We start from the raw sequence: 24757 nt of genomic DNA, 5'->3' as shown, positions 1-24757 counted from the left end.
GTCCAAGGTCCTGTCCTACCTGCTCTGGTTGTGAATGTCTCCAGTCCCCCAAGAGGGGCAAAGTGGGTGGAACACAAGGTGAGGTAGGGAGAGAGAAGCTGTGAGTGCGGCCTGGAGGAGAGAGGTGTGTGGCTCATGGAACTGGCAGGGACAGGGAGGGAGTCCCTGGCAAGGAAGCTGGAGTCTCCCAGCTTCTCAGTCGAAGCGAGATGGTGCCCGGCATTGGCCCTGGGAGGCACTCATACTGGGCTCATTTGGTCAGCCCCCACCCCTCCCCAGCTCAGGGGCCAGAAATGCCCTCACCAAGCAGCCAACAGATGTTTCGCATTTTTGCTTCCTCAGTTTTGTTGGTAAAAGTGACAATGATCTTAGATGCCAGAGTCCTTCAAACTCTTCCATAGACATTCCCTGCAGCAGGAAGAGGTCTGGGGATATAACTAGGGGCTAACCAATTTCTAAAAAGCTGTATTTCACATTTTAAAACTCACACAAATTTTGCATTCTATTTATCACATACATTTTTCATTCTGTTTATTATATAAGTTTTTCTGAGTAAAATTGATATTCTAGGGAGAAGTTCCAGGTTACGCTGTCACTCTACATATACATCCCCCCACTCCCTTCGCCCCCGACTGCTATCTACACCCAGGTGTGAAGTTTTGTTCATCATGAGCTTTTTCTTTAGTTGCAGAATGTCCCCACCCTGCATCCTACTCTCTCCAACGCCTAACTGTGAAAAATCTACCCCTCAATTCTGTCACCCATCCATGAAGTCTTCCTAGATTCCCCTCAAGCTAAAAGTTTCTGCCTAGGAACACCCCAGCTCCTTCTGTGTATCTTGTTTACCTCTAATCAAGTTCCACCTTGTTAGTGTCTTTGTGTCTCTGTTTTATTTTCCTCATGAAGTCAGCTACTTGAGAAGAGGATCTATGCCTGATTTTCTTCTGTATCCACTATGAAACTGGTAGTGTGTATTTACTAGGTACTCCATACATGTTGGACATATCTTCAGACTACTGCTACTACTATTATTATTAATAATTATAATTTCTTAATAGTAATCGATTAAAATAATAAAGGCAATTTCACCTGGGTGCCTGGTTAATGCAAACCTCTGCTCTGTGGTGCATTTACGCTTGGCTGTACCAGGTCCACGGTCTGGGCCCGGGAAAGGGGTATTGCGTCTTGCCTTCAGTGGTGCAATGGCTCATTTTGTAGCTGGGAATGACTCTGGTCCAGGCTAAAAGGATCCACCCGACAACAGAGCAAGAGCAAAGAAAACAAGGTCATACCTTAATATCATCTTCTGGCCAAGAGTTCAGCATTGTTGCAATGTGGCCCTTGTCGTGAATGGTGATAAACAGCCCACTAAGAGAAACAAAACACAGACACACAGAGAAACCAGGCAGTCAGACTGGGAACAGAGCAAAGACTGCAGGTACTGTGGATCATTGTGTCACTTGATTTTGCCCATAGGTCTGGGCAGGAGGGGTCCCTGCCCAAAGCCCCAACTGTTTAGAGGGCTCTGCCCCCGTCTTCTTTCTGCAGGGCAAGGAGTTTGTGGGACAGAGGGATGTGCCCACTGAAGCCCACACCCACTGGAGCCTGTGCTCATCAGAGCCTGAACCCTCCTACCCTCCCTCTAGACCAGGCACACAAGACCCCAGAATTCTGGACCCCATTGCTGCTTTCAGGGACTGTGTTGAGCTCTTCTCTGGGTCCCTGCTTCCAAGTACAGACCACACTGCAGTGGACGGACCCCTAGGCCTGGGGCTATGATGGGAACTTGTGGATATGTGGGTTAGGGTGTCCAGACTTGTGTTCATGAGGTCCCTTGCAGTGGGGGATGGTACTTGGGATGGGAAGAGGGGTGGGCTTCAGGCTATGAGCCCGTTTTCTCTGTACCACTAGAGCCTAAGAATCCTCAATCAAACTTGGACTTCCAGGCCATCATGAAGGTGTATTTGTAAAGGCAGGATGCTAGAACATTTTACTTAACAATTTATTAGCCTGATTTAGAACTTACAATGTTTAGACCATGAATGTGGACCTGAGTCTTCTGCCCTAAGATTAGTGGTGAGAAACCATGTGTCCCTGGGGTGGGGGTGGGGGTCGGGGGCGGGAGTGGTGCAGAGGATGGCAAGTCGTCTGCACCTTTTGAAGACATTTCCAAAACCAAATTTATGATCTTAATCTTCTACCATTGTGACTCAAAGACAAGACAAAACAAAGACCCAAGACAAACCTGATTCTATTCCCTTTCTCAGTGGATACTACCCTGCCATACATCTAGTTTAACAATCCCAGTTCCCTGGAGTCATCCTTTTTTTTAGTATATTTTATTGATTATGTTGTTATAGTTGTCCCAATTTCTTTTCCCTTTGCTCCCCTATTCCCAGTACTCCCCTTCCCTCCAGCAATCCCACCCACCTTAGTTCATGTCTATGGGTCGTGCATATAAGTTCTATAGCTTCACCCTTTCCTATATTATTCTTAACATCCCCCTGTCTACTTTGTACCAACCGTTTTCTATGCTTCTTAGTCCCTGCACCATTTCCCCATTTCTCCCCCTCCACCCTCCCAGCTGATAACCCTCCAAATGATCCCCATACCTATGATATTATTCCTGTTCTGGTTTGCTTAGTTTTTTTTAAAGTAATTTATTTATTTGTTTGTTTGCTTATTTATTTTATTTTTAGAGAGAGGGGAAAGGAGAAAGAGAGGGAGAGAAACATCGCTGTGTGGTTGCCTCTCACTGGCGCCCCCAACTGTGGACCTGCCATGCAACCTAGTAATGTGCCCTGACTGGGAATCGAACCAGCGACACTTGGCTCACAGGCCGACGCTCAATCCACTGAGCCATAGCAGCCAGGGCGCTTAGTTTTGTATTATTTGTTATTTTTTAGATTCTGCTGTTGATAGTTCTGAGTTTGTTGTCATTTTAAGATTCATAGTTTTGATCTTCTTTTTCTTAAATAAGTCCCTTTAACATTTCATATAATAATGGCTTGGTGATGATGAAATCCTTCAGCTTTACCTTATCTGGGAAGCACTTTATCTGCCCTTCCATTCTAAATGGTAGCTTTGTTGGATAGAGTAATCTTGGTGGTAGTCCTTGCTTTTTATCACTTTGAATCCTTCTTGCCAGTCCCTTTTTGCTTGCAAAGTTTCTTTTGAGAAATCAGCTGATAGTCTTATAGGTACCCCTTTGTAGGTAACTCTCTTTTCTCTTGCTGCTTTTAAGAGTCTCTCTTTATCTTTAACCTTTGGTATTTTAATTACGATGTGTCTTGGTGTGGTCCTCCTTGGGTCTAGCTTGTTTGGGACTCTGCGCTTCCTGGACTTGTATGTCTATTTCATTTGCCAAACTTGGGAAGTTTTCCTTCATTAGTTTTTCACATAAGTTTTCAATTTCTTGCTCTTTCTCTTCTCCTTCTGGCATCCCTATGATTCGGCTGTTATCATATTTAAAGTTGTCCCAGAGGTTTCTAAGCCCCTCCTAGTTTTTTTTCAATTCTCGTTTCCTTATTCTGTACTGGTTGACTGTTTATTTCTTCCGTATATTCCAAATCATTGATTTGAACCCCAGTTTCCTTCCCTTAACTATTGGTTTTGTGTGGATTTTTGTTCGTTTCACTTAACATAGCCTTCACTTTTTCCCTTATGCATTTGCCATATTTAAGCATATCTGTTGCGCCTTGGAGCATCTTTATAACCAGTGTTTTGAACTCTGCCTCTGTTAGGTTGGCTATCTCCTCTGATAGGTTGGCTATGTCCTTGTCACTTAGTTCTATCATTAGAATCTTGATCTGTTCCCACTTTTGGGCCATATTTCTCTGTCTCTTCATCTTGACAGGCTCCTGTGTTTGCCTGTGTCTAAGGTAGAGCTATTGTATATGTTACATTGTAAGAGGTGGAGCCTTAGGTATCATCAGTACAGGGCGACCTGTTTCACCATGTTGTTGCGCTGTGTTGGGGGGAGGGATCTGAGAGGGAACAATGTCACTTGCTCAGCACTTGCTCCTTTTCCAGGCACTTCTCCCACTTCCCATATGGGACTGGCACCCCTCTAGTTGTTGCCCTGACCGTTGTTCCCAGAGTGGATGGGTCTGTGGATGTTCTAGGACTGTGGGGGCCTCTAAACAAGCAGACTCTGCTGAGAGACCAGCAGTTTCTTCCTCTGCTTCAACCCCACTGGTTTTCACAGTCAGAAGCAATAAGTCTTTATTTTCCCTGGCGCTGGAATCATGAGTTGTGTGGTCTGGTCTAGTGCTGGGAGTGCTCCCCAGGTGTCCCTCCTGACATTTTAAAATGTGGGACTGTTCTTTCTGCCTGCCTGCCTCTGCTGCTGCTGCTGCCGCTGCCACACCACATCCTCTCCACCCCAGCTCTGGCCCTTCTACCTGCCTGGATGAGTATTTCTTCTTTATATCTTTGTTTTTTGGACTTCCATGCAGCTCAATTATCTGAAACTTCTGGTTGTCTCTAGTTTTAAGGTAGTTGTATTTCTTCTTAGTCGTGGAGGGAGACACAGTGTGTCTACCTACAGCTCCACCTTGGCCAGAAGCCTGGAGTCATCCTTGACACTTACTCTCCCCCTTTCTACAACCCATTGCCAAGTCCATCAATTCTACTTTTTTAATAGCTCCTGGTTCCTACCCGTCTTGCATTCATAACATCACCTTCCTGGTCCAAGCTCCTGATATTGCTTCCTTAAAGTGCCACAGTAACTTTGTAACATCCCCTCTCATCTCTTTCCAGTCCGTTTTCTATACAGTAGAAAGAGTGATGTTCTCGAAATCACTCTTACTGTATTATCCCTTGTGCTAAACATCCTTTATGTCTTTTCATGGCCCTTGGAATAAACACCAAAATCCTTAATATGGCCTACCTACAAGGTGCTGTGTCTGGCCCTTGCTGACTTCTTCACCTCATCCTCACTTCCTTCTCCAGTCATCAGCCGTACTGGCCTTCTTCCCACTCTTCCATGTGCTATGATTCTCCTGCCCCAGGGACAGTTCACACACTGTTCCCCCTGCCTGGCAAACCCTGCCTTTTCTCACTCTTTGTTGGTTAATTCCTATTCATTCTTCTGATGACTTAAAGCTAAAGCTCCCTGTTACATATTCTCAGAGTACCCTGTCCCTACATAACCAAACTTAACTACACTTATTTGTGTGGCTACACTGTACACTGTAAGCTTCACTGAGGCAAGTGCTGCATTTATTTTGATGCTGTGGTTGTTCACCACTGAATGGCCAGCCTTAGTCCATAATAGATGCTCAATACCTAATTTACGAATGAGTGGAGAAGTGAATAGGTGAACTATGATAATGGTTGAGGGTTGAGGGATGAGGGTGAAAGTGCTGAATAAAGTTGGAGTGAAGGCACTTTCACATGTGCTAAGCTGTATCACGCCCAAGGGATCACTGTGCAGGGCCAGGCGGAGCTCGGCTGTGCTGTGGCCTGTGGCTTAGCACGGGGGAATGTGCATATGAAGCAGGTAGGCAGGCCAGGGAAGAGGAAAATCTCTGGGCCTTCGACCTGGCAGTTGCAGGTCTCTCCCCATCACACTGATGGGGCAATGCGGGTGTCTGAATGAACTTACAGCATTTTCAAACAAGTTCCAGGCATTGGCTATTCCATTTTGGAATGACTCTGGGGCACTCGGTGGTAATAACAATCAAGACAAAAACTAAGCATTGAATAGGTTTCTTGGAACTTATTTCTAAGGATTATCTCTAAGCAATTTGAGTTTGGGAAATTACACTGTGTTGGTAGTAATGAACTTCAAGAACTGCGTTGGATGAGAAAAGCAGGCATGTGTGGGCCTCCCAAAGTTTAAATAGGGGTATGTGCCTTGGTGACAGCAGAAGGGTAAATGGGCCAGATTGAGCCTGTAAGTCTTTTATTTCATTTTATTTTTTCTCACCCAAGGACATGCTTATTCATTTTTTAGAGAGAGGGAAAGGGAGGGATAGAGAGAGAAGGAGAGAAACATTGATCGGTTGCCTCTCCTTCATGCCCCAACTGGGGACTGAATGGGCAACCAAGGCATGTGCTTTGACCAGGAATCGAACCCATGACCTTTCAGCTTACAGACGACACTCCAACCAACTGAATCACATTGGCCAGGGCAGAGCCCATAAACCTTTTAAAGACCTTCTCTACCTCCAAATCAGCTGCTGTTCTGGGGCACAGCCCCAAGAGCTCTTGTTAAGGGTATATCTTCTCCAGTTTCTATTTTTCCACAGCTGTAGCTCTAATATCCTAAGCAATTTCCTGCACGTTGTCCAGAGCCAGTCACATGGAACAACAATGATAACAAGGAAGCCAATTCTTTTGAACAGGAGGAAGGGGTGCCAGCCCCAGGCTCACTGATGACTCACCAAGTGACCTTGGGGAAGTCATTTATCCACACTAATTAATCGCAACAAGGAATTCCCAACCTCCTGAAGCTCTTAACACTGCCCTGTTCTGGAAATGTCCCTCACCTAAACAACTCCAGTTCTCAACATTCCCCCTTACCAGAGAGAGGCTTAGTAGCACTTAGCAAAAAGTTCACCTAACAGGTAAGATCCAGGCATTATTGAGACCTTAGCAAAGCTCTGATGTGGTTAATTCTAAACATAGGAAAAGTGTGATTACAGAAATTATCTGGTACATTAAAATAGGCCCTCTTTGTCAAAGAAAAAGAGAGAGAGGAGGGACACTAAAGATAAATATTTTTACATTTAATGTGAGCTATGAAATTTCCAAAGAACCCTTTTCTCTCTCTTTTGTATTTATAATTTTACTCTCTGCAGAGATCATGCTGCAAAAATAGTACCTTTTGAAATATATTTAAAATTTGAATCATTTCTCAAAGTGCTTTCCATCTATTATCTAACTGGCAGTTACAAATGATCCCAAAAGGATTGCCCTGGATGAAGCTTTTGAGATAGCTAGTCCAAAGACCTCATTTTATAAATGAGAACATTGAAGTTCAGAGAGGGGATGCCATCTGTCTCAGGTGACACAGCTCATAAGCAGCACAGGCTGCCCGACCCAGGGTCCTGAGCCCAATGCCCTCTCCTCCCACCCAGACTGCCTGTGCTTGCTGGGGATCTCTGTCCCCACAAACAGTTAGAGGTGAGGAGTGAAATGTACCAAACAGAGATGTGCATTGGGGCTACTAATGAAATCTTTATCTTCGATGCATGTTGGTGAGGCAGTGAAATGTGCAGAGTAAGGGATTATTACGATTCATACACGGATTACAGGTTCCAGCAGGATGCTCTTGCCCATCCACCCATTTCCTGGCAGAACTGCATCTAGACCAGCTCAGAGAGAAGATAGTATCAGGACAGAAAACCTCTTTAATGCCCCGAGCAACCTGTTTTCAGGTTTTGCTACTTTTCACTCCAGGGATACTGTTTTCTGCAGCAGTACCTGGTGATGGGGTTGGCTCGTATCCCTGCATCCATGAGGTTTTGCTCAAGTGAGAAACGCTGACACTCTTCTGCACTCCTTCTCAGTGGCTTTCAGGAAGGATTCTAGGTGCCAAGAGCGGTGCTCCTACCTGCACTGCTCAGTCTCATCCTGAGACCTCGGACCTGTGAGGCTGGAATGGGATTGTCCAGTGACTTGCAATAGAAAGCACCGGAAGTAATGAGGCTGCAAGTCACGCAAGTGAAGTTTTAGAGTAAAAGCAGGCGGAAGGTAGCACAGTCTAGTCATTAAATGTCTGTGCTTTGCAACCCTGGCACCAGGGCTCAAAGCCTGCCTCTGCTCTGTGGCTCAAGACTAGTTACTCCCCTTCCTCAAGTTTCAGTACCTCATTTGTAAAATAGAGAACATGGCACAATAGAGAATATCACACCTTTGTTATAAGGATTAACTAGGACAATGCATATTTAAGGAGCTTGTTATGGTGTCAATTGGCAGCTTTTAGTGTGGCTGAGTTGGTGTGGTAGTTAAATGCAGGCTTCCGTGTCATACCACCTGGGTTCAAATGCTGGCAAAATGCCCAGTGAGGTACCTGACTCAATAAATGCTCAGTAAATGTTAGTAGCTAATTATTAATTCGTATTTTAACTAGAATCATACCAAGTCTACGTGCATGTCTGTCAAGAGACATCATTGACAGTTAACATGCTTTTTGTGAAACAGGAAGGCGGTCATAAAGTTCGGGAGAAAACCTTTCATTATGTGGAACACTGAGTGGGAGCAAAATGAAAGGGTCTGTGGTGATGCAGAGTTGGAACTTAAAGTTTTCCATGTTCCCTGCAACAGTTAATATTCAATGAGGGTAGGATCAAGGGCAACCTGAGAGGGACAGTAAGTCACAAAAGGGCAATATTCATTCTTAACAAAATTTTTTTTTCACTCATTCATTTATTCACTCACTCACTCACCCATTCATTCACCTGTCCATCCATTGATTCATCAATCCATCACTCCATCCACCCAACCACCCAGCCAACAGGCTGTTTTGGGGAACTTTATGTACCTTATCTCACTGTCAGGTGGGCACCATCATCATTCTATAGATGAGATTAAGTGGTAGAGATGTGAAGGTAGAGGTAAGATTCAAATACAGGTCCCTTGGCCCCTTTAGGTATATGATTTGGTGCAAGACACTTCACTCCTCTGTGCATTATTTGTCTTGTCAGTAAAATGGGAGCAATCTCTCCTTCTCCATGATGGAGCAACTGTGAGGGTCAAACAAGGCAAGTTCACGAAAACTCTGCACACTGTAAAGCTCTGGAGACATGTGATCTTGATATTTGCCTGACCTTGCCCCACATGGGACACCTGGGAGGAGGTGTTAGAGCGAGGCTCTCTGAGAGGCCGCTTGTCTCTCTGGTTTCCTGGAGGCTCTTTATGGATGTATGGGGTAGGATTTTAGGTGTCAGGGAGCTCTCTCTTTTCCACAGCTGGGTCTGTTGCAATCCTCTCTCTTTGAGAAGGTGCCAGCCCTGCAGCACAAATGACGCCCTGTGAGGCACTGCCTTTGACAGCTGGTGTGGTGTTGCCTGCTCTGGGCATGAGGAGGCAGGAAGGTGGGAAGCTCCAGGAAGCCCGGGGCCTGGCTCCACTGAGATGCAGAAACACTTCCAGCTTTTGAATGAATTATAGGGGATCCCAAGACACTGAACATCCTGCAGTGAGCTCATGTAACCAGAGCATTTGTCAAGGCTAATGACGCCTCTGAGTGATTAGAACAGAATGTCCTTCACTGCTCCCGGCACTGTGAAGATGGGCACCTGGGATAGAGGCACCCTTGGGAGTCTCTCAATCTTAATAGCTATTAACTGGAACAGGAATAAAGCAAAAATAATTTTAGCAGCTCATTTCTTCCCCTAAGTTTTTCCTGTTTACTTCAGGGAAACAATTTTAGAACTTGATGGAAGAAAAAGACTATATAGTGAATATGGCAAGCTGCCAGCCTATGGAATCCAGGGCTTAAATGAATCCATGCCCTGCTTTAAATAACACACAACATATTCCTGAAAAGTTGTGAGTAAATAAAATATCTACATCTAAAATTATATAGTATGTATACCTGGGAGGTTGCTGTTTAAAGGGAACCTACAGAGGATTTTTTTGGAACATAAATCACAGTCTCCTGATTTATGGCTTTCGCAAGTTTGGACTTTCCTACTTCAGTTTCTAGAAATAGAACACAGGTCTTTCTGGGCTGACGCACGGTCCTCAGGGCCCCGTGTCCACAGCAGAGAAGGAGTGGGCAGAGATGTGGGCATCCCCTCCTGTATGGAGCTTCGGGGTAAGTGCGTGGAGAGAGAAGGAATAAAGTCACATTTCACATTTCACAAAAACCGCACTGAGCACATACTCTTTTCTTTCATGTACATAACTCACTTGGCCAGAAAGACATGTTTTTTATGGGCTGTTTGTTCATCCTGGCACAAGGCTGATGCTACACTTCAGGGTGGGAGTGTTTCAGGACCAGCGTGTGCTTCACCATCTTCTCGCTCTCCTTAGCCACAGTGACCTGTACAGTTCCAGATGAGGTGATTTTATGAGTGCGTCCCAGAGTGAGGAAGCCCCGGGCACAGCCTCCAGCTGACCCGCGGGGGACAGGATGCAGAAAGCACGGAATAAATTTCGTTTTAGCATTGAGATCTTAGGGTTGTCTGTTACTCAGCATAACCTGTGTTCAACAAAATCTTCCCAGGATGCCCAACGTGGAACACAAAATCTTGAAGCTCTGGTGAGAGTGGGGAGGTGGGGAGCTCCTTTGAGGGTGTCCTCAGTACTGTCCATCTCAGCCATCATTGTTCCTACAACGGATCTCAGGCAATGGCAGCAGGGGAAATGAATTCCTGAATGGAAATGGTGCTATGACACTGCGAGTTAGTTACTGGTACTTAGGAAACAATGTCTTTGATGCCTAGCCCCTCCCACTAGACTCTATGTCTACGAGGGCAGGACAACATGTGTCTTGGTCACTGTGGTCACCCCCGGGCCTAGCATAATGCCAAGCACACAACAGGCACTCGCTGAGCATTATATGTGTGAGGTATCCCAAGTGGTTCAGAACGTGGTTGCTGACATGAGACAGATCTAGGCCTGTATAATACCTACCTCAAGGTGCTTTTGTGAGGATTAAATAAAATAATATCTATCAGGCACGTGGCAGACTGATGGGCATGTGGTAAACGCCTCCTGAGTGCCAGCTGATATTAGTTACTTATGCTAGGAAATGATAATGTATCCAAATACCTTCTGGGTGAGAGAAAAATTCCAAGGCAACTGTTGCAGGTTGAATTGTGCCCTCGCCAAAAGATATATTAAAATCCTAACGCCAGGTGCCTGTGACTGTTTGGAAGTAGGATCTTTGCAGATGCAATCAAGTTAAGATGAGGTCAGTGGGAAGGGCCCTAATCCAATAAATATGGTTGGTGTCCTGGTAAGAAGAGGTGAAGACAGGAACACGCTGGGAGGAGACCGCGCTGTGATGATGGAGGCAGAGATGGGAGTGACGACTCTGCACGCCGAGGATTGCCAGGCTGCCAACAGACAGAAGCTGAGAGAGCCAAGGAAGGCTTCTCTGCGCCAGACAGCAGAGCATCAAGCACAGCCCTGACAACACCTGGATCTCAGACTTCTAGCCTCCAGAACTGAGACAAAACATTTCTTTTGTTTTACGCCACCCAGTTTGTGGTATTTTGTTTCCACAGCCCTAGGAAGCTAACATACCAACTATCCAATTTTTGTGCAGTAGCCATGGGCAGGGGCAGCCACAATCCCCTCTCTGTACATTTCTAAAAACTCAGTCTGTTGGAATTTCTGAAGGGCAAGTGCAGGTGAAGTTTCCTCCGTTCCTCCGTCCAAACAAAGGCCTGTATATTACATCACTATCTCCAGTTTCCATCAGGAGCCAGAAAAATCCTCTTGAATTTTAGAATTCAGTTACACGAGGGAGAAAGAGAGAAAGAAAAGCAGAGATAATGTTCACTTAGGAGAATGTTATTTCTTGAGAAAAAGACTCTTAACCCTTATCTTGGCCTGCAGAGGAGTGACCCTTAGAAGTTTCCTAAAATAGAACTGGAAAAAAACAAAACAAAACAAAATTCACTCAAACAGACAACATTCATTTAGGCTTCCTGGCACCAAGTCAAAGAAAAAAGGAGGACTTAATTAAAACAGGGTCAGTGACATTAGGCAAGCCACGGAGGCCGGTCTCAGGAGGAGAGACCTGCACTTTCAACTCTGAAACAAAGGCTCACTGTTGCCACGAAACCACCATTCCACACATTTTTTGGCCGAAGGGGAACCTGTCCTCTGAAAACCCGCAAGAGGCTATTTTTAAACTCCCGCAGCAGTCCCCCTGGAGTCAGCAGCACAGCAAGAGAAAGTAGGCGGGAGAAGTCCTGGCGGCTCCCCAGCCCAGAACCTGGGGAGGCAGAGCTGAGGCGAAGAGAGGCGACTGTCCAGGTCTTGGAGGAACTTAAAAACCACCCTCTTCCCTGGTTCTGTGAAATGTCCTCAGGGGAGTGTGACTAGAGTGGGGGGCGGGTTAGTGGCAGGTCGCTCAGATCCTTCTCTGGTATTGTTTCTGTCTTGAGGAACCCTTTGATTATTTTAACCATTGAACAACCACAGTTAATTTCCTGTACCTCAGACAGCCCATCCTGTCTCCAATCTGTCTCCCTCTGAGGTGGGAGGTTACAAAAAAAGTGTGTATGTGCCCCCTCCCTGCCCTGTGGGGGCCCCTCTTCTTCTGACTCTCCCATGGAACAGGTGATGTGGAGTGTTCCTGTCTTTGGTGTGGATAGTGACGTCTGTCCGTGTGACTCTCAGTGGACCTCCGAGTGAGCTGGGCTTCCTGGATTTCTCGTGTTTGAGGTGAACAACTGCCCTGCTCCCAGCATAGGCCTCATGCATCCTGCTTTGGGCCAGGCACTGTGCTGGGCACATGGGAAACAGAGTGAACAAGACATTACCTCTGATCAGTAAGGTTTTCTGATTTAGGGAGACCACGAAAAAAAAACCCAGAACAACCGGGTATAACAGAGATATTATTGAAGGACAGGGAGAAAGAACCACAGAACAATCAGGCCCAGGATGGAAGAATGGCAGAGTGAGAGAGTGCCAAGCTGGGTCTGAAATCGTTATGCTAGGGCTTTTTTGGCTCTCCCTTCCTCACTCCCTCCCTCTTGCTGCTGTGAGATGATTTTCCCCAAGTAGACTTGAAACATCAGAAGGGCAGGGACCATATCCTCTACTGCCAGCAATGTCCATGGGTCCCCTAATATAGCCCTATAAACCTTGTATCCACTTCAGAAAGATATTTCTGAACAGATGGTCTATTCCTTTCTCTCCTTCCCTGAATGTGGAAATGGAGCAGGTAGGACAAGGGTGGTAGAAGTTTTACTATACTATACCTAGCTGTGTGATTTGCAAATGTTACTAGATCTCTCTGAGCCTGCCTCCCCATTGGAAAAATGTAGACAGTAAATCAGATGACCTTTAAAAACCTATAATTCTATGACTTAATACAGCAAGACCCGTAGGTATCTGGGGAATAGGTGCAAAAGTTTGAATTAGGAGCTAGACGAACCTGAGTTCAAATCCCAGATCTAACCCACCCTTATTTGCTGTGTAACCACAGCAAATTATTTAACCTCACTGAGTCCCAGTTGCTCGATACTAAAATGGAGCTCTATGTAATAATTAACTTAATAATTAAATCCATCTCACTAAGTTGGTATGAGCGTTAAATACAATAATACAGACACAAAGAGGCCTCTCATAAATCTTAAGTTGGAACCTAAGAATGAACATCAACTCCCCTCCAAGAGACACAGAATTTCATGCTGTGGCTCACAGGTGACTACATGCTCTGGTTCTCCTGTGTCTTGACAAAATTATTTGTTTTCCTTTTCACTCTGAAAAACTCAGTGATCTTCAGGCCCGTTCTATTAAATTCAATATTGCAAACACTGATTGGGTGTCCGCATGGAAAGTCAAGCTCATATTTTTGGTGGCATCATTTGGAATCCTTTCCCTGTGTAATCATTAATTTTAATCCCACTAACAACACTGAGTATCTGTGAAGTGGCTCATAACACCCATCGTCTCTTGCTCTCCACGGCCTTTTGGAAGTCTACAGCCACTCTGTGCCAAATTCTGCAGAATTGGTGTTGAACCCACACAATGGATGGAGCCTTACAGATGTGAGGCCACAAACCTCAGGCCTGGTCTTGGCTCCTTGAGGGCCTGATCTTTGACCTCAGGTTAAGTCATGTAATTGTTACTTCAGTTGCCATATATAAAAAGTAGAAAAGAAAGAAGCTGACATTTATTACATTTATTTAGCTCCTACTATAGTCTGAATGCATCCTCACTACCTCCCACCCCAACTCAGATGCTGAAATCCTAATGCCCAATATGATGGTATCTGGAGGTGGGGCCTTTGGGAGGTGATTAGGTTATGAGGGTGGAGCCCTCATGGATGGGATTAGTGTCCTCATAACAGAGGCCCTGGAGAAGATGCCTAGTCCCTTCTGTCATGTGAAGATGCCACAAGAAGTTTTCACCCAACCATGCCAGTGCCCTGACCCCAGACTTCCAGACTTTAGAACTATTAGAAGTAGATTTCTGTTGTTTATAAGCCATCTACTCTGTGGTATTTTGTTATAGCAGCCCAAATGGACTCAGACAGCTCCTACTGGGAAAATTTGCAAATGCTACATCATTTACTCATGGCAATGAATAAGTGATACCTCAGAGGCAGGTATCGTTCTCATTTATATCTGAAAGTACTAAGTATTGATTAGAAAAAATAATTCAATGAGACAGGAAGTAACCCAAGTAGTTGAGGCAGCAGGTTAGAAGTCCCTGTGGTATTCCTGTCTCTCTTGTGGAAGTTTCAGAAGCTATTTGTAAAATGCTAATTTCTGTAGAAGACTGGCTTCTATTATCATAGAGAAAAACTGGAATAGGTTTCTAATTGTCTTTAGTATTTTTTTCTTCCTGGAATTTTCAACTGCCATGTATTGCTCTAGTGTCTTTGATTATGAGATGCTTTTTTGGCAGGAGAAAATGTTCAAGTCAAATTCCAAGGGTTGGGGGAATTTCTCCATCTATTCTCCTTGGATAAGAGGAATCCTGATAAGGTGTACAAATGGCTGAGGGAGAAAGTGCAGTTTTCATTTAAAAAGCATGCATATGTGGAAAAGCTAATGAAGAGCACCCTGTATCTCCATCACATCATTAGCTGACTGAACAATTTATAATCACGAGACAAGAAAAAAAACCCTGTAGATGGAAATTTCTGCTGAAACTGACACCCCTGTCCAAACAGCAAATCACTCCAGAATCTGGAAATTCTAATTTTGCAACTCCCAGATGCTTCCAATTAGAACAGGGTTTCAGCTGTGGTTTCAGCTGTTACTTGAAAATATTAAGATGTGCCAAGAAAACTCAGAGAGAGTTGGTACAAAGGAGTTTCTTTTTCTACTGAAATATTTACCCCTCCAAAAATAATAATCACAGAGGTTTTAGGCCCCCTTTTCCCTGAAAAGTCACACTTAACACTCTTCACTTTCTTTTATGGCTACGAACACAGTACAGACCCACACATGCCTCCACTTTATAAAATAAACAAACACCTTCCTGCTGTCTAGAGGGCCTCTAGTTAATCTGGGTCTCTGGGCAATAAGTATTTGGAACGAGGCTCTGTTCTAACACGAACTTCTGAAACATCCAAAGCAAATAATCATCAAACCTGACAGTCTGAAATCTCTACACCCCAGATTCAAAAGCCTTGCCAACAAATTACTTGTTTACAGGTATGTGCAAGACAGGGAGAGGAAAACATCCTGTTTGTTTTAACAACGCAGGTTGGAGAAGTTGTCACGCCTATTTTTTCCCATTGAGTCATAAATCTCATAGCCTCAGTTTGAGAAACAGACTAGGAGATCAGAACACAATCAAGAGTCACGGAAACAATAGGCCCCTAAGCCAAGTCCAAGCTGAAATGATAAAAGCGTAAATCCATTTTATGCTAGCATTTATGAGACAATTCTACACACAGGCATCTGAGTCCTATCTTGAAGCAATTTGTAAGCGGAAGACTCTGCCCACTTTAATTTATTATATAAACATTTCTGGAGCTTATCATTGCATATTAGTCATGAAAGCTGGAATTTAATAAAGGAGAACAGAATGCAGTTTTTCAAAGGGGACAAAAGTTCACTGGGAAAACAAATGTGTCAACTATAGGGGCCCTGATCACTGGAAGCAAATGTAAGAGACAGTTAAGTGCCTAGAACCAAATGCCTGAAAGGGCCACTCATCAGGTGTAATTAAGCAAGGGAGTGTAATTAAGCATTTGACTTAATTTGTCATTTTGACTGAGTTTAGGTCTAAACTATAAATCTCTTTAAAGGGAGAAATCTCAGAAAACTCAAGATCAATGCTATTCAAGGGCAAGAAAGTATTTGCTTTGAAGTGGCTTGGGAAAGATGTGTGCTTTTCTGGTCAGAAATCAGTCCCAATGGACCCATTCAATTCGAAACATCAGAGTTACTGTAATGCTCAAGAGCAGAGGCTTGCATAGACTTAGACTCAGATTTCAGGTCTTCTGGTTAGTAGCTGAGTAACCTGGGAAAATGACTACATTTAAACCTCAGTTTCCTCATATGTAAAATAGGAATAATAAAACATTTTGAATAAAGTTGTGTATGATAAGAGATAATACATGAAAAACAGGTAATGCAATGCCTGGTACATTTAATGAGTGCTCAATAAATGAAAGCTATTTGTACTGTTATTCCATGTAAATTATCCTAAAGAATCTCAACCTTGCCATTTGTAGGATGTAATGAGTAAGACTAAAAAGAAGTTGACTTGATATGAATTTTGTAGGTATGAGCTACAATGCTTGCAATATTACTGCTTTTCCTCTATTAGAACACCGTGGGTCTATCAAGCTAAACCCCAAAATATTAGAGGACAGATAATCAAATTAAGGATCTCAATCTTAATCTGTTTCGGATACTGAGATAATATGAGTGCTACTGTGAAAATTTTCTACTGTTACTCTAAGAAACATAGCAGGTCTGGTCTTTCTTTTCTATTTATGTACGCTAAAGCACTTGTTAATGAATTATTCAACAATTATTTTTTAGGCCCCTCTATGTAACAGGCACTTATCTAGACACTTGGGATGTTTATTTCAGTGAACAGACAAAAATCCCTGTCCTTAGAGAACTTATATTCATTCACTCATTCATTCATTCATTCATTTATACCTGGTGTATGGCCAATGCCATACTAGTGGTTAAAGAAAGGGAAAGGACAAAGATACAAAGATACAAAGATGAGTAAGACATGCTGTCTTACAAGCTCTCTGTCCAATAGAGCAGATCATAAGTAACTATTGGATTATTATGCAGTAACTTTGATCTAAGTATTAGCAGAGGCTATGTGGAAAAACATAGAAAAGCAAGCAAATATTCTGCAAGCAAGGGAGGGAGGGCAGAGACTAAGGAGGCAGCAGAGGTGAAGACATTTGGGATGGATTTGAAAGAGGAAGTGGAAATTTGTCATATGGTTAAGCGGGGAAAGGCCAGCCGGCAAAGTGGACAAATGCTGGTTTTTGTCAATTAGTAAAGCATCTGGTAGAATATGAAATTAAAAGAAAGTACAATGTATGAACTAAAGTAACATGTTTTGGAAACTCAACTGTTATCAATCATTGACTAGTTAAACTCTGTTTTCCTTTGTTTTGTTTTCTTTATTTATTTTTATTTTTTTAGTTTTAAACTAGGGCTTAGTAGCTAAGACAGCTTTTATGGTCCCTGAGTTCTTCCATTAAGCAAGAATAGTTGAGTCAGCCCCAGCTTGAGTGTGATTCTGATACTTTGTCTTACAAGAGTTTATGAAAATGTGGTTCATGTGCAACTGGGGCAGTTCATGAGCTTCCTGCACAAAAATAAGTTGTGGGTAGTTTTAAAATGGAGAATCCTGAGCTCTATTCCTGACCCGTGAATCAGAATCTTGGGAAAGAGAATTGGAGTCTGTACTCTTTAATAAAATCACTGGCCTAGGTGGAGGTTTACTCTCAAATACTGCCCTCCCAATTTGCTAATCAAAATCATTTAATTAGCTGTTTACCTTGATTATTCTAGCCAGTGCCTTACCTGATTCTGTGCTACTATTATTTGAATTCCAATTTCCTGCACTGTCTTTGTTTAGAAGGAGAATTTCTCTGCTCCTCGCTAATGGTTACTCCCACCCCCCGCCCCCCACCACCATACAATTCAGGAGGCTCATTCTAGCTTCATTTATACTTCCAATCAGTAAAAAAGTTACCATGACAACTTCACATCTATGTCCCTCCACTTGGCTGCACATGAGAAGCACCGAATGGCTCACACAGGGTCCATCCGCACCAGCATGCAAAGGCAACCTAGTGAACCTCATTTGCGACAAGGATTCAACATTGTTATTAACCCTCGGGAACCAAGGATTCTGGAAACGCAGGTCATGATCTCATTCCACTCTAGCTATTGATTTCTTCCCAATTAACAGGCTTGGAATTGGGGATAAAGTTATTTTGCAAATAATGGATAAAATCTGTTCTTTAATTATCGCAGTAACAGAAACTCTTTGCAATTACTTTTTATCTCTCCAGCCTAGCTTTTAAATTCAAATACATCCCGGCAATGAGAGTGGAAAAAGAACTATAGTACGGAGAACATATTGGGGGGAGGTCAACAGGGAGGGGGAATGGGGAGAGGGAGGGAGATGATATAGGAATTAAGGATCATGGTAGGAGGGAATGGAATAGACAGAGAGAGGTTGAGAAGAACTGTATGCACAACTAATGGACATGGTCTAAAAGGGGGGGACAACTGGAGGGAGGGGGGCCACCGGGTGGAGGGGAGCAGGGGGAAGGGAAATTGGCACAAATGTAATATTATAACCAATAAAACACATATAAAAAAAATAATAAATTCAAATACATCCCAAATACACTTTTAAAGTGCCTACTATGTCCCAGGTCCTGTCAAGTATTCCTACTGAAGATTCTTAAAAGAATCAAACCACTTTTTATATTGCCATTAAAAAAACATTAAGACAATGCATTTTAAACATAGTTATAGAGTTGAAGCTCTTTGTCTTTTAAGTAAACAGCCATTAATAATAGCAGTTCATTCTAAGGTTCTATTAGAAGTCATCAGGAAAACAAGACTCCAGTCTATCCATTGATCCTGTTCTTCTGTCTACTGATCCTTCCCTCCATCTTCCATCTCATAAGAACCATATACCAGGCTCTGTACTGGGTGCTGGGTATCCAACAGGCAGCTAAACAAACATGGTTCCTGCCCATCAGTGGTTCACAGTCCAGCAGTGGAAAGAGTCCTGGATGGCAAATACAAATAGCAAGTTCTGAACTCTAGGTCCAGCTCTATTTCTTACTATTTGCACAGCCTCAGACAGTCAACCTCTGGAATCCTTCATTTCCTCATGTTCAAGGGGCTGCCCTGCCTGTTTCACAGAGCAGTTGGCAGGATTGCATTCGAATTCACTCTAAAACTTTAAAGTACAGTCTAAATATAAGTAACAATGATGAATTAAGTTTAATTAAAATGGCAGGGGAACGCCTATCTGTCCACACTGTGGAAGGAGACCTGAGTTCTAGTCCTACCATTTCCACTGACTTGTACCCTGGTAGAGAGGGTGTCAGGTCCCCTCTTGGCCTCAGTTTAAGCTGGTTCATTTACAGCAGCGTGACCCTGTCATTGTATGCAGGACAGCTACAGAAATGCAAAGCCTGAGTGTCTCTTACAAGCTAATCAGTTTCATCTCTTTTCAGAGAGGGTCCCACCTAAGGCCTATGACTCTGTTTTCCAAGTCCTCTAAAGAGGGAAATGCCTCAGCCAGTCTGGCAGCCCAGCGTGGGAAGTTGTTGGGGAGTTTTGGGGAGTGGGCTGTTTGGGGCACACAGGTAACATCTGTGTTGGCTACACAGGGTGTTTTTAAAATTGGAGGACGTTAAATATCTGAACATCAAATCAAGGGCGTATCATGGGAGCAGAAGCCATGAAGTGCTTGGCATGTCCTTGCTACATGCCTAAAAGGCTCTGCCTGTGCACGTGTGAAGGACCTGCCAAGCCGCAAGCCCTGGTTCTCTTCCTGCTACTAACTGGGCACCTTGCACAGCACTGCAAGCTACAGCCCCACTTCGCCCCATCTCCCCACGGGGGCTCCAGTGAGACTGACGCACACGAGACTCTTGCTGACATCTGTTGTTAATATCATTGTCTAAGGACCATGTTTGCTCTGTTGTTGTGGTGTTGGAGGGGCATCTTTGTGGACACATGATTCAGAACTGATACTGAGTTTTAGCATTGCAGGACCAGGGGGAGTACCAATGTGGAAGGTGGGAGAGGCCTTGGAGTAGGACAGACTCAGGCTTGAATCTGCCACTTGGCTCTAGGCAGGTCTCCTATCACCTCTTGGGGCAGGAGATAGCATAGGAAGAACTCTGAGACTGCGCTGCTGTTGCTGGCCAGTGTCTAGCGTCCCAGTTGCCAGAAAATGCCTTTTAGCATTTAGGTAAGATGGATAGTAAGCCAAGGCAGGGAGGAGGAGGGAGACATGTCTCACCCACTAATTCAGCAGTCCTGAGTCTGGTCTGATAAGATTGCCAGGTGTTCCAACATCACAGGAAACACCATGCTAACACGGGAGGAGAGTGGTCATTGAACTTCTGTGTATCATTTCCACTGCCTGGGAAAGAAAGCCTTTGAAACTGTGTATTCATCCCAGGGCCCAGAAGGGAGAAGAGGAGGGGGTCCACAGTGCCCAGAGAAGAAGCCCATAAAACAACTTTAGTCAATTGCCTACTTCTAGTCACTATCTGTTTTATGAGGGAGTCCCTAACACTTACAGAAAGAGCCCATAAATAACTCTGGGTAACTGCCCCAACTTTAAGTAACTGCCTCCTGTTGCGTATCTGTTTTACAACAAGGTGAACAAATGAGGTCTGGAGCAAGGTAAGGATTCAGGCTAACAACCCCCGACACATACCTTTGTTTGGGTAGTCATGTTACCTCTGCGAAAGCTGGACCACTTTTACCCATTAATCAATATGTAATTTCTTCAGCCATCCCACTAACTATATAGGTCCAACTATATATGGGGCTCTTGCCACCCTTACCTTGCCATGTCCTGAACCTAAGCCTCCCATCTTCCCCTCGGCAAGGCCTGTTCTCTTCCATGAGAACATATCACTAATAAACCCCACTTGCAGGCTAACAGACTTGCTGATCTGTAATTCTTTACTGCATCAGCAAGAAGAATGAGGTTTCTCCTGTTAACACTCTGAACCGCTCTCTGTGGCATGGGGACAGTAGTACATTCTGATCTCTTAGGGCTGTGGTGAGAGTTCAAGGCAATAAAGGTAACATGACTATCGTGACACTGGCCGCTCCGGAAGTGGTAGTAGTTAGTGTAGTCCAGCTCACCATTCCATTTCTGGTGCCCAAGCTCAACTTTCCACGACTGTCACTACACCATGTCAACTCCAACGAGTTTCCCTCTCACTTTCACCTTCACATCCAACGAGCGTCCATGTGCTGCAGATACCTCTTTCTCAGCATCCTGCCCTGTGTTCGCACCCTTATCTCCACATCTAGGACCTTGTCAGACTCTTCTCTCCTTGTGGCTCAGTTAATACAGCAGTTCCTGGTGAGCTCCCCTCTCAGAAGTGGACCATGAGCCCTGATGAACACAGTCCAAACCTCTTACCCACCTCATCAATGGAATGGTCTCCACACACACCCTGCATATGCTTGGGCTGATGAAGTTGTGAGTCCTCTGCCTCAGATCAGAGAGAAGAGTCTCAGGAAGGACATGATAGGCAGCAGTGAGGTGTGTACTCTGGAGCCTGGGTGTGAACTGTGGCTCTACTGTATGCGAGATATGTAACCTTTTCCACGTTATTTTAAGTCTCAGGGCCCCAGTTTCCTATTCATGAAATTGGACCAAGTAATATTATTACATACAAGAGATGTTGAGAGGCCTAAAGAGTTAAGCACCAAAAGACTGCCTGGTGCACTGGAAGCTCTGAATAAATAAATGTGAGCTGTTGTTATCTGACAGAGGTGATTCACGCATTCCATCAGGAAGGGAAACGGCTTTCAGCTGAAAACTTTGACTCAACTAGATGGAAAGAGGAAATTTATTTCACAAAACAAGAAGTCCAGCGGGAGGCAGCTCCAGGAATTATTTATTTAGTGGCTCAACAATGTCACCAAGGATGCAGGCTCCCCACATTACCATCCTTGGCATTATAGGCTTGTTTCTAGAGCTGCTTTCCTCGTGACTGCAGGATGATCATCACCGTTCCAGGCATCCCAGGCAGACGTGAAAGTGTCCAGGGGAAAAGGAGCTCTCTTACGGTAAGAAAAACCTTCCCAGAAGTCCTCTAGAAGATCGCTTCACATCTCTTTGGCCAGAATTGTCACTGGCAAGGGGGTACTATCATTGTCTGGGGTTAATTAGTACCTACTGCTTGGTGCTGGGAAGGGCCATGTCTTGCTCAAAGCATATGGCCATGTAGGGAAAGAAGGATAACTGCAAAAAACAAAACAAAACAAACCCCCAAACTGGGGATTTGTTAAGAAGGAGAAAATGGCAAACTAGCATCATCTTCCATGCTCCTAGTCCTGAGAGCCTGTGATCCTTGGCTGGTTCCAGCCACACATTTTGCTTTATGAATTTCCTCCTGCTTCAACCCATCCAATAGATCTTTGTACGCCAGGGACCGTGGTGGGCCGTCTTCCCCATGTAATTCAAAACCATTCTCTCAAGATTTTGATTAAGAACCAACAATTCAGTGGAGAGTTTTTACCATAATGAATTACCTCAACAGTTTCACAGTAAATTAGACAATGCACACTTTATTGACTGGCTTATGTCAATAAGTAAGAGCTGCTCTGCTCCTCAGCTGGGCTGTAGACTCCTCAAGGATAAGGAGCGTGAAGAAACTATCCCATTTGGATCTTTCATGTACTTATGATAAACTACCATAAAGACGGTGCTTCATCAATGCTTGTTGAACCATTCAGAAGACGGTCTTTAAGTGATCTCTCTGGTAGATGCCTGAAGACACACGTTTGGCACCATGGGAGAGCAAGGGGAGAACAAGACATTTAATTTTCCCCTGAAGCTGGTGATCCAGAGACAAGTTTCTTATGATAAACCATGTGAAGTTGGAGAAGTCCATCTCCTAACATTCATATTACCTTTTTTCTTTTAGCTCTTCCACCTGTTTCCTTCCACTCACCTTTTGGGCAACGCTGACACCACACTGGGGTCCCTGCTTGAGCCTTGTTTCCATCTCCAGTACCTTAGACAGAATCTTTTTGATCTGTTACTTCTCATCCTTGACTTGTTCAAACAAGCAAGCAAGCAAACAAACAAATAAAACTATCTTTCCTAAGTCCCAATCCCGGTGGTCTCAGGAAATGATGGTTTAAAATTAGTCTCTAAGAAATCAGTTTATGCATAAGTTTACAATGCTACCCCCTCAGGGCACATGGGAAATTCAAGGGGATTCCTGTAGGTAAAATGGACTGACGCAAGGTCACGAATGTAATAAATGGAATTTAGGGGTTGGTCAGCTGGTGGTGGAGTTCTTTTCTGGTAAGGCGGTCTTCACTTTCCTTCAAGAAATTCCGCAACAACGATCCTTTATTCTTCCTTCAGTCCAGAACCTTTCAAAACATTTGCACTGTTTGTAGCATCTCTTAAGAAGCCACACTTTCTGGACTAAACTTAGTGTGAGCAAACACAAGCTTTTGTGTATTTTACAGGTTAATGGGAGATCAACGTTATTTAAGAAAAGGCCTACTCAGCTCCTGCCTGTATGGATGTATTTCCTTCAGTAAGGAAATCCTTCCACACCTAATTCCTTTGTCTGCATGGCTGGGATTTCCAGGAACCAAGGAAGAAAAGGATGGAGTCAGATAAAATAGAAACAGAAATCAGTTTGCTTAAATTTCCAGGGAAATCTGTCTGCCTAAAGGAAGTCAAACCCACAACATCCTGGTTAATAAAGCTCAGCTGCCTCCAGCTTGAGCAGGAAAATATAATCTTTGCATCTATGTGAGGCTCCTAACCATTCTCACCTTCACTCTCAGCCTCCAAAGTCATGGATGGCAGAGGCATGTCCTCCGTCTTCCCCACACAGCAAGCTGCTCCTTCTGGATGCTAAAATCCCAGGCAGGTCACATGAATTAAGTACAAACTCACTCATTTCTTTTTTGGTATGGAAGTCTCAAAACTTCCTCTCAAAAAGAATACACCAGTTCCTTCAGTGATTGAAAACCATGTGATTCAGACACAAAAATAAACTATCTTTCTCTCCTCCATCTCTCTGTTCCAATGGATGTCAGTGATATGGGATCCAGATACAACTTAACTTACTTCACAAGACTTTGTGACATTGGTGTCAAAGAGCCATAGAACCTTACACTTAGGAAGGACTCCTCGTGCCACCTTCCTTAGATCGATTCCAGCATGAATTCCCAAGCTCTGGCACCGAGCAGTCCCTGACAGACCCTGGACAGCCCAGCTGGTCTCCGGGAAGGTGCCCATGTGTGAGTCAGAGCTCTCAGCAACAGTGACACTTCTGTAGATAAGCCTGCAAGCTTATTCTTGGCAGAAAATGAAAAGTACATGTTTTCATCCACTTCTGAATTTTCCTCCTTTAAATGTCAGAAACCTTCAAGGCAAATTTATAGCATAGTGCTCTAATCTGCTCAAAAATTAAAGGCTGTAAGGGTTGGAAGGAGCCTCCAAGATCACCAAGTAGTAAAATCCTTTCATTTCATAGATGAGGAAATGGAGGCCCAGAAAGGGGCAGGGATTGGCTAAAGGTCACACCTATACAACTGGGAGATGAACCTCTATCTCATGACTCCCAGCTCTATCTACTAACGCACAGTGGGGCCTGGAGGTACCTACTCCTTCTATTTCCATCAGATGGGCTGTATTCATTGTTAATTTTTAACCAGCCTTTAACCTTGTAGTTTTCAAAGTATGATTTGTGTATCAGCAGTAACCACATTACGGGGAATATGCTGGATATGTCATTTCTCTGGCCCCATCCTAGACCTGTGGAATCCATGTTTTAACAAGCCCTCCAGGTGATGTTAATGCACGCTAAAGTTTGAGACACCCTACTTTAATGTGAGCCTCACCCACCTGATTAGCGAGGGGATCAGGG

The 24757-nt window shown here is 44.1% G+C and overlaps 1 protein-coding gene across 1 annotated transcript in view; it reads right to left on the bottom strand.

Annotated features, from left to right (window-relative positions):
• ME3 (malic enzyme 3) overlaps nt 1-24757 on the bottom strand; it is a 200044-nt gene that overhangs the window by 77029 nt on the left and 98258 nt on the right. Inside the window, exon 4 of the mRNA XM_090265758.1 lies at nt 1293-1368. Coding sequence (XP_090121884.1) covers nt 1293-1368 — 76 coding nt within the window. The remainder of the gene's footprint in view (nt 1-1292; nt 1369-24757) is intronic.

This window comes from Furipterus horrens, unplaced genomic scaffold, assembly GCF_987537825.1.
Source record: "Furipterus horrens unplaced genomic scaffold, mFurHor1.1.pri manual_scaffold_2, whole genome shotgun sequence".
NCBI classification, from domain to species: Eukaryota; Metazoa; Chordata; class Mammalia; order Chiroptera; family Furipteridae; genus Furipterus; species Furipterus horrens.
This window is presented reverse-complemented; position numbering and strand designations above follow the sequence as displayed.